The sequence below is a fragment of the Rosa rugosa genome, chromosome 5 (genome assembly GCF_958449725.1).
Source record: "Rosa rugosa chromosome 5, drRosRugo1.1, whole genome shotgun sequence".
NCBI classification, from domain to species: Eukaryota; Viridiplantae; Streptophyta; class Magnoliopsida; order Rosales; family Rosaceae; genus Rosa; species Rosa rugosa.
Genome location: NC_084824.1, coordinates 15,752,171 through 15,761,623, shown reverse-complemented (window position 1 = coordinate 15,761,623; position 9,453 = coordinate 15,752,171). Strand labels below are relative to the sequence as shown.

At 37.9% G+C, this 9,453-nt stretch overlaps 1 protein-coding gene and 1 long non-coding RNA gene across 3 annotated transcripts; one reads left to right on the top strand and one right to left on the bottom strand.

The window, feature by feature from the left end:
* The first annotated feature begins 273 nt into the window (after positions 1-273).
* On the top strand, positions 274-1,034 carry LOC133710763 (uncharacterized). The gene is made up of 2 exons (XR_009846851.1): positions 274-663; positions 762-1,034. It is a non-coding gene; the product is annotated as an uncharacterized LOC133710763 (long non-coding RNA).
* A 3,367-nt stretch (positions 1,035-4,401) lies between these two features.
* LOC133710608 (AMSH-like ubiquitin thioesterase 3) lies at positions 4,402-8,507 on the bottom strand. 2 transcript variants are annotated; one of them, XM_062136713.1, is made up of 14 exons: positions 8,263-8,507; positions 7,885-7,949; positions 7,712-7,787; positions 7,435-7,623; positions 7,115-7,212; positions 6,919-7,024; positions 6,799-6,845; positions 6,280-6,604; positions 6,070-6,159; positions 5,921-5,983; positions 5,318-5,392; positions 5,157-5,219; positions 4,969-5,021; positions 4,402-4,864 (listed from the first exon to the last, which is right to left on the bottom strand). In XM_062136713.1, the coding sequence occupies exons 1-14, from the start codon at positions 8,359-8,361 to the stop codon at positions 4,690-4,692; spliced, it is 1,524 nt and encodes a 507-aa protein (XP_061992697.1). In that variant the 5' UTR covers positions 8,362-8,507; the 3' UTR covers positions 4,402-4,689. The 2 variants fall into 2 exon arrangements, with proteins under 2 accessions (XP_061992697.1, XP_061992699.1); XM_062136715.1 differs by lacking the exon at positions 4,969-5,021 and having other exon boundaries at positions 4,703-4,864.
* Between the last annotated feature and the right edge of the window lie 946 nt (positions 8,508-9,453).

Below are 9,453 nucleotides of genomic sequence, written 5' to 3'. Positions count from 1 at the left end.
GCCACGTGGTGCGGCAGGCCAATCATTCCCCTAGCAGGGGGGTATTTTGGGTATTTCACATTTAAAAACCAGGGACAATTTCGGAACAAAGACAAAAATTTCTGAGATTTGATTGGGCTGCCGCACCGTACACGTGGTGCGGCCAGGCCCGGCCCTGCCCAAGGGCGGCCTTGGCGACGGCCCAGGGCACAAGAGCAAGTGGGGGCACACAATTTTTATATATACACAACTATATATACATATATGTACAAACAGAAATATATATATATATATATATATATATATATAATTGTATATTTAATTATATAAAATTATATATGTATGGAATGGAACGATAGTGGAAGAAAAATTTTAAAAGTAGAGAAGGGAATGAGAAAGTGTCTGCCATTTGGTATTAATTTATAGTGGTATCCGAAGAAAAAGCCCCAAATGTAGGGAAAGGAATGGAATAGTGCCGGGCATTTGGGCACCTAGGCCATAGCTTTATTGAGAATTGGTATCATGCCTCTGAAAAGCATATTGCCGGCAAAACTGCAAGAGACCAAGAGTCATAGCTGTCTTGCTCTCTCCCTCTCTCTCCCAAGTTCGAAACGTTAAAACCCAGCAAGTGTTTTCTTTAAATTGGTTGCAATGACTACTCAATTCCAGATTTCCATTTTCCAGGTATTGTTCTATGCTCCACTGTTTATCAATTATCATTCAAAATGATTTCTGACAACCTACTCATTCATCAGTTTTCGATTTTTGATTTTCAATGTTAGGTGCAATTAGAAGTTGGATATGCAAGTCAATCTCGATCAGAAAAGAAAAAACAAGAAGGAAAAGGATTGATTCCAGATTTCCAGATTTCCAGGTTTTATTGTTCTATCACTTCTATGCTAGTGTGTATCATTCAAAGTTTAGACTGTTTAGTATTTTGGCTTGCTTGTTTGAGTTTTGTCTAGCTAGTTTCAATAATGTTTCCTCCGAAACAACTCTCAGGTTCTCAAAAAAGAAAAAGAAAGAAAAGAGAAGAAGAAATTATTCAATCTCAACGGGGATCTTTAGATAAATATTTTGTTACAGAAACAAAAGAATCTATTGAAAATCATGTTGAGAATTTAGTAAATGAACCTAAACTACAAATTCACTCTAATGAGTTTGTAGAAAATCTGAATGAGGTAAACGAAGAACTTGATGATATAGGTGAAAATGAAAGTGACGAATCAGAAAATAATGAAAATCCTTGCCATGATGAAGTTATTGCCAATGAACTTGAGTGCTTGAAATCATCAGCTGATTTGAATATTTTTGATCCTAGAGTTTGGGATTGTCTAGATTCAAAAATGAGAGACTTGCTTGTAGAAAAAGGACCTATTACAGAAACTAATATCAACTTTCCTAAGGATGAATTAGGTTGGCACTTTTCCTCTGAGTTTTATGTTCGAAAATTACCAAATGGTGAATCTCTTGATAGAAAATGGTTGATTTACTCAAAAAAGCTGGATAAAGTTTTTTGTTTCTGTTGTAAACTATTTAAAACAGCTCGCTTGAGAAGTCAATTAGCAAGTGAAGGGATAAGAGATTGGATGATGATGAATTGAAAAGCTGTTGTTTGAATCTTGAAAATGCTTTGAGAAATGGTGAGGGTTCTGATATTGATGTGAAATATTTGCTTATGAGTTATAAATTTTGTAGGAGATGTTGCCGAATGAGGCATATGAAACAGATAGGCCTTGGACATCCATTCAAATTATGGAGTTTGCAAAGAAAATGGATATGTTTCCAAGTGTTATGGTTGCCTACAGGATTTTATTGACTATACCGGTGACTGTAGCATCCGCTGAAAGAAGTTTTTCAAAATTGAAGTTATTGAAGTCTTATCTTCGGACTACCATGACTCAAGATAGACTGAATGGATTAGCGATTTTAACCATTGAAAGAAATATGTTGGCAAATGTTGACTACGAAAAGATAATTGATGATTTTGCTTCAAGAAATGCAAGAATACATTATTTTAGATGATTTGTAAACTTTTTTATACGGGTTTTTGGTTTTATGTCGACCCTGTTGTGTAATGTTTCTTTATGTAATAGAGTATGACATTTGAAAGAATCATTACATGTCTATTATTCTAGGCTAGTTGGGCACAAAAAAAAAAAATTCGCCCTGGGCATCAAAAAGCTCAGGACCGGCCCTGGGTGCAGCTACCCGCACCTAAGAATTGGCCTTAGTAGTAAACCATTGGCGTATACACAAAGAAATGAAATGTACATTGTACAATCCATAATTTAGCAACATTAATGAGATTGTGTTGATCAGTCCCATCATCTTTCATTCTTTCTCAAAAGTCTTTAGGGTAGATACCTTACGTTTTTCACTTGTACGGTTAATATGTACGAGAGATTTGACTGTCTACCTAAATGACATAATGAAATGTAACTTTGGCAAATGGCAAACGTTTCATTTCCACCATTACATTAATAGAAAATAGGGACCATCGTCTCAGAATGTCAATGTCATTTGTAGCAGAAATTAAATTGGATCACATGCACTGTGGAGGTATTATAATGATTATATGACTATGAAAGTGATATTATTCCAAGAATTCATTCTCTCTCCTCCTCTTTTTTTTGCGGTGAGGTTAATGAAAATGAAGTCATTCTGCAGAAGTACTGGTCACGTAGTAGAGATTTTTTTTTTGGGGGGGGGGGGGAGAGGGGCGGGGGGAGGAGGAGGGGAATTGAAGGAGAAGGACCACGAGGGGGATGGCCCTATGATATTAACCAATAACTAACTAATAACTTTGCTGGCTGTACTTGGTGTTTTTTCTGGATTATTGGACGATAGAGACGAGAAGTGGGGAAATAGTATATTCATCACAAGTCAGAATAGGCCGTTACATACCATTCCGCTGTCATTTAAGGACATAGACAGACAAGAAGGTAGTGGTAGTACCCACAATGGTACGTAGAAATAGACCCACTCATTATACATTTCAGATCGTAGAGATAGCGGATATCCTCCTTCGGTACTACTCCAGAGACGCTAAAGAGACATAGAGTACACACCAGTGCTTAGTTTCCTAATACAAGGAATTATTGTAATTTAGATAAAACTAAAAAAAAAACATAGGATTGGGCCTAGGCCCCAAACCCTAGCCCAACTAAACATTGAACTAGGGCAGAAACCTAGCCCAACAATTTGCAGCCCAACATGGTAGTCTTCAAGGAAATTCGCCCCGGCCCATCAATCGGTTCGAGCCAGTCACCCTGCTCCTCCCATCCCCGCCGCACTGCACCGTCCGGCAAGATCCGTCCGACCCCCGTCGCCTGATCCACATCGCAGCCATGACCTCCTGATCCACGTTGCTGCCACGACCTGCAGCACCACGTCGCCCAAGCTCCGCCGCCACGACCTGCATCACTACGGACCAAACAAATCCCCGATCCAGGCTGCCCAAAACCCCACCGCCATCGATCGAGATCCCTGACGTCTGCGATCCAGGAAACCCATCAGGAGGGACCGTAATACCGGCCCGTACAGTCCGACCACCACCATCAAACCATCCCAGCCAAACCAAACTGAAAAACCCAGAGCTCATTCCTCCTCCGACGAAGTCACCATGGGCAGTAGTTCTCCCGTCCGGCAACAACCGGGCGCCGCCGGACGAGATCGAGAAATTGAACGGCGTAGGCCTTAGGGTTTTCGAGAGGAGAGAGAGCAAGCTTCCCAAGTCGATGAGTTTTAATTTACACATACGACATAGATATGTATGGTTTTTTTTAGAGAAAATTAGATATAAACCCAAAAATTCAACCTTCTATTAAAAAAAACCCATACATACTTTTCTTTTAATTTACACCCAAATAATCACATTAATAAACCTTCTATATAGAGTGATTCATAAAAAAATAAATAAAAAGAAAACCTTCCATATAGACTATATGCCTATAATCAATATTTTTTCTTATTTAACTTCATGTATATCTAATTTGCCCATTTACATTTTCTCAAATAATACATGTCTAATGTACTTACTAAATATATATATGTAGGTAGGGCCTAAATAATAGAAACGTTCAAGCTTAATAGAGATCGACACTTACACCACAATCATGATGAGAAATAGAAGAGCGGGCTGATTTAAAATGGGTAAGGTTTTCTTGCCGGACAATCTAGCTTGATAGTATTGGTCCTATTGGAACTGCAATTTGACAACATAAGACTGTCACCCGAGTATATAGTAAGAAATGCCATGGCATGGTCAAAACAAGAAAAGGGAAACATAAGGGTATAAAATCTCTTATATAGACTGTAAATCATGTTTCCACTTTGAGGTGGTCGATCTTTTTGAAGATGTTTTCACCGAACAACCAGTCAAGAATTTAAGAATCAATGGCCAGATAACCAAGGCAAAGCTAGTGATAATTTGCATACCTCAGATATATCTGCATATAGTTCCATATTTTTTCCTTACAAAAATTCATATAAATTGCCAATATCTACATACTACCAAACTCTCATATACAATCAATAATAATGAAAATCAAAACAGCCGGATATTCGATCAATGTTTCATATTCAGAAGACCACTTGGAATTTACAATATTGTCATTGGATGAAGACATGATAGTTCTTGTGTTACATATTTACTGTCTCTCCCAAATAATCTTGATTCGCCCCACGTGAGTGTAAAAAGTCAAAATCTCACCGCAGATCAACAACATCGATCTTCAAATTAGAATTAATATACACGTGAGAACAATGCTCATATATTGAGGTTCCATCCGAAGGCTCCTCATGAGGATGAAATCCACGCTGTTGACAGTTACGAATAACGGATACACCACCTGGGTCAGATAAGTGAAATATGCCATGTGGACTGCAGTTGCATATATAGGAGGCAGTTAGCATATGCTGAATTGCTGACTGAATCATAAAGCATGATATTATACTTATGTGTTCATCAAGAGATAACAAAACTACCTGGATGTGTCTGTTGGAGCCATAACAATTGCAATTGCTTCTGGTAACATAATCTTAAAAAGTACATAAGACACTATTATAAAGCTGAACACAACCTTGGAGGAATACAACAAAAGGGCCTGGCCTGTTTTAAAGCCTAGCCATTGGGCTGAAAAGAAAAATTGAGCAAAAGTGATAGTGCTCTTTACCTGGTATGAGTAATGAGTGTGCAGATCAACTGATGACATGAAACAGGTCTGTGATGGGTGTGTCTGGCACAGCACATATATTAGAAAATGAAAATAATGATCACAGGAACAAGAGCAAGAACAATAAACAACTAAGCTGACTGAGGCTATTGTGAACTTACATGAATCCACCCAAGAGGAAAAAGAGATAGTCTGTCTTGAACCTCAAATATTTCTTCCTCATTCAATGTTTGACACTGAAGATATAAGCATCGATAATGTTATACAAATAATAGAAAATAGACAAAAGCACTCTGAAAAGATGGAAATGTAAATCACAGAAAACACAAAGAATTTGAACAAGGATGCAACTTGTATCAATTATAATTTTTTAGCAAGGGTTATCTCAAACATCTACAAGATTCGGTTTATGGTTTGCGTGTCCCTACATGACACGTCCAACCCACCAATCACATGATAGCAGGAGGGGGGGGAGGTTGGGGTGTTGGTATTTCACCAAATTAGTTTTGGGTCCTTTTGGGTATCCATTCGCTGTTGATGTGGCACGATGTGATTGGTTGGTTGGCCATGCTACATGGCATGGCTACCCCATCCAAGACTTCCTCCCACACATGTAGAAAGACTAGAAATAACTATTCAAAGAGAACATCGATAGCATTAAATATTTAAAAGGTCATCATCACCAGAAGTAAAAGTGAGAGGAAAGCTACTATCAACCACAAAACAGCACACAAAGGCAATTGTAAATATGGAACTTATCTTACCGAATCAGAAGTTGACTCTTGCTTTGGGATTATTAGCGTAGTGATATGAAAAACCTTGTTTTTCTGCAACACATTAAATTCGAAACATAAGAACCAGACACACCAACTTCATTTAATTTCGTCATAAAAAAGAATGTTATTGAACTTACCAATGAACCAGCAAGAACACCGCATGTTTCTAAGTTTTTTTCTGTATTTTTCCGAGCCAATCTTAAGAAATCTTCCATCATTTTTATTGGCTGCATAACAAAATATATTAAACTAACATCAACTCAGAAATAAGTGAGCATAAACAATTAGAAGTGAGGATAATTTCTTTGAAGTGACTCGTACTATATAATACAGCATAGGAAACTTACAACGTGTAAATGCTGATATGAATTAGAACTTGGCATCCCATCCTGAGATGGACTTGCAGGTCCTGGTCTTGGATCTGCCACTTTTGAAGGATGAATTGGAGCCATTTCCTGCTGCACTCGAGCAAGAACAGGAGGAGGAGAAGGTTGTTTGACCAATGGAAAAGGATCTTCCTTTGCTTCACTAATCCATGAAGGACATGATTCCTGAGCAGTGCGTAACCAATCACCATTGTCCAACGAGAGCACTGATTCCATGGTAGAATTCACCCCACCTGGATCACCTTCTTTTACTCCCACAAGATCATATTGTATAGCCTGATTGAGGCTGTTACCATGGATGACATGAAAGTGATAATATTAGCCACAATCAGCAAGAAAGGTCTTAAAAGAAGATCATGTAAGCTTTTGATCTTTAGCTTTGTACCGAGAAAGAAGCAACTCATGGAAATAGATACGAAAAGAACAAACAAATATAAAGAGGTTTACAGACAAAGCATTGAAAATAGCATTAAAACTTACCCTGAATTTTCACTAGGGATTAAGTCAGTACCGCTTGGATATTGAACCTGCCCAATAGTTTGGTTAAAGGAGTTCTTCAGCAATAATAAAAATTTTGAAATCACAAAGTTGAAGCTCTACCTTAACTTTTGCGCTGGGTCCTCGCCACTGACCCTGAAGACCATTTGGACCCAAAAATGAGTGTCTAGACAAAGTCTCTTTATTTGGAAGAGGTAGATTAAAAGATCTGCAAAATCAAGGAATTGTTGTCATATTCTCATATCTCTATTCTCCGAATGATAGGTATACAGCATATCACTATAAGAAATGTACTCACAGATTCTGGAACTGCTTGTCGATTTGTACAGTACTTGTTGTACCCCGTGAAAAATCATTTTTATACTTCCATGACGACTGAGATGTCAGGCTAGCAGGCTGCAGATAGGTGAAAAGGGCAAACACATTTAGAATATGCAAATATTCCCATAGACTTCAATACATCTAGAAAGTTCAAACGAAGATAAAACACAACTATCCCAAACTCATCTCGTGCTGCTTTGCAATACAGTGAAATCAATTACCATATAGTGAAAACCAATACCCAAAAGTTCATACATACACACACACAATGATGTGGAGCATTTGTGGTATCAGTACCTGCCTGACATTCATGCTCAATGATTTATTGTTCACAGGAGGCCATTCTAAAGAAGACGTCTGCAAGCCATATGAAGTGCTTTCAAGTTCAGGAAGCTGAGAAGCTGCAGCGGCCTCATTATGTTCACTGGCACGGCGTTGGAATTCTGGCTTCAAAGACTCGAGCTCATCCAGTACACTCAACAGTTTCTGTAATAGAGACACCACAGCCCAGTCAGAACAAGTTCACATTTAGCACAAGAAGTAAACACTGCCAACAAAAATTAGCACACTTCACCTTCTTATATAGACTCCTCTCTTTCGGAAGAATCGCCTGATAGTCTCGATGACACGGTATAGTTTCAGACACCAAACTGCAAAAAATTTGAACAATTAGTCTTCCACATCTAATAATTTCACATTGCAGTAATTCCTTAACACGAAAATCGTCTCATGAATTGTTCTGCGTACCTCGAAAATCGGACAAGTATGACATACAACTCTATAATGTTCTTCTCCTCACGGTATATACTAGCCTGTAGATTGATACAAAAGTACATTTAGAAGAAAAAGAGCAACAAAATCGTAATACTAATAGAACGAGCGAGCATCCTAATCCTATACCCTAGCTAGTCACGAACAACCACAAAATCAAACTCTTTCAGTACAGCAAATTGAAATCAGAAAACCTAATGCTTCTCAGTACTGTACACAGAATTTCAATGTGAGATTAAGCAGTCCAGCATCAAATTTTTACAGGAAATTAGAAATTCGATGATCAAAGCTGTCTGGAGTTGAATAGAGACATAGCGTAAGAGAAATCAGAAGAGGGAGAGGGAGAGGCGGAACCTGTTTGAGGAGATTATCGGCGATGCGGTAGTAGAATCGGAGAGGGTAGCGATTGTCGACCTCGACTCGGCGAGTCATTTGATTGACGTTGATCTTCATCTTCGCCGGCGATCAATGGCGGAAGTTGCAGAGAGGTTCAGGGAGGATGAATCAATGGGTTTCTGAGCGTGGGGGTCAAGTCAAAACTCGGTCGTTTTGGTGCAGATGCTTTTCTTTTCTTTTTTTCTTTAATGTCGACACGGTGAGGGAGATTATGGTTCGGTTATGTGGACTAGCGTCTACGGAATTGCTGTGGATGGACGAATAGTATGGGTGTTTAGTTTTTTCATTTTTTCTTTTTTTAATATTTGTTTCTTTTTTCTTTTTCTATTTCATTTTAGGGAGCTTCTATTCATACCTCCAGAATTGGTATTTTGACCTCTCTCTTTTTCCAATTTATGGTTGACTTCGTCAACTTATGTCAAATTACCAATAAGGACACAAAAGAGGAAAAAAAAAATCTCTCTTTTTTATGAAAATATTTTTTTTAACCCTACCCCACCCTTACCCTTCCATGATGTCAGTGAGGTTTGAATATGTGACTTCCACGATATCGATTATCCTAGATAACCAACAGGCCACAACTCACTGACAAAAAAAAAAAAAAAAATCTCTTCTTAATTACCTCTACAAACAGTATGTTTTGATGAGGCAATTTGCAAAATTCTAAGCTGTGCATTGCCTGTTATATTGCTGCTTGCGCTTTTTACCAAACTCGAAGCAATTAGTAAATATGTGTCTCTCTCCAAGCTAAGGAGCGTTATGTTGGACCGGCTTTGGAACACCATGACCACTTTCAGTATGGGTACCTGCAGTACGTAATCCATAATTAAGTGATGAAAACTTTGTATCCAAAAACTCAGTTAAATTAAAAAATTTGAGATTGGGAGTAATATCTAAACATCTCAGATAGTAGTATACTAATGTGCTTCTATATTCAATTGATTTAATGAAAAAAAACTGTATTGACTACCAGCTGGAGATTTTTTTTTTTTCTTTTTTGTGCAGCTTAATTGTATCAATGATAAAATAGGATTGTGAAATCTTCAAAAATTGAATGAGGTTCAACTATCGATTTTGGAGGTATATGAATAGAACCTAAAAAAAGAGAAGTTTTTATTGATCTTATTGGACGATGGGCGTTGTGGGAAA

Excerpts from the sequence above, each read along its gene's own strand:
- LOC133710608 (XM_062136713.1), bottom strand. The coding sequence starts at position 8,361 with ATGAAGATCAACGTCAATCAAATGACTCGCCGAGTCGAGGTCGACAAT. Across the intron at positions 7,788-7,884 it reads ATACTTGTCCGATTTTCGAG|TTTGGTGTCTGAAACTATAC; the intron begins GTACGCAGAACA and ends AATTTTTTGCAG. Across the intron at positions 7,025-7,114 it reads GACAAGCAGTTCCAGAATCT|ATCTTTTAATCTACCTCTTC; the intron begins GTGAGTACATTT and ends TTGATTTTGCAG.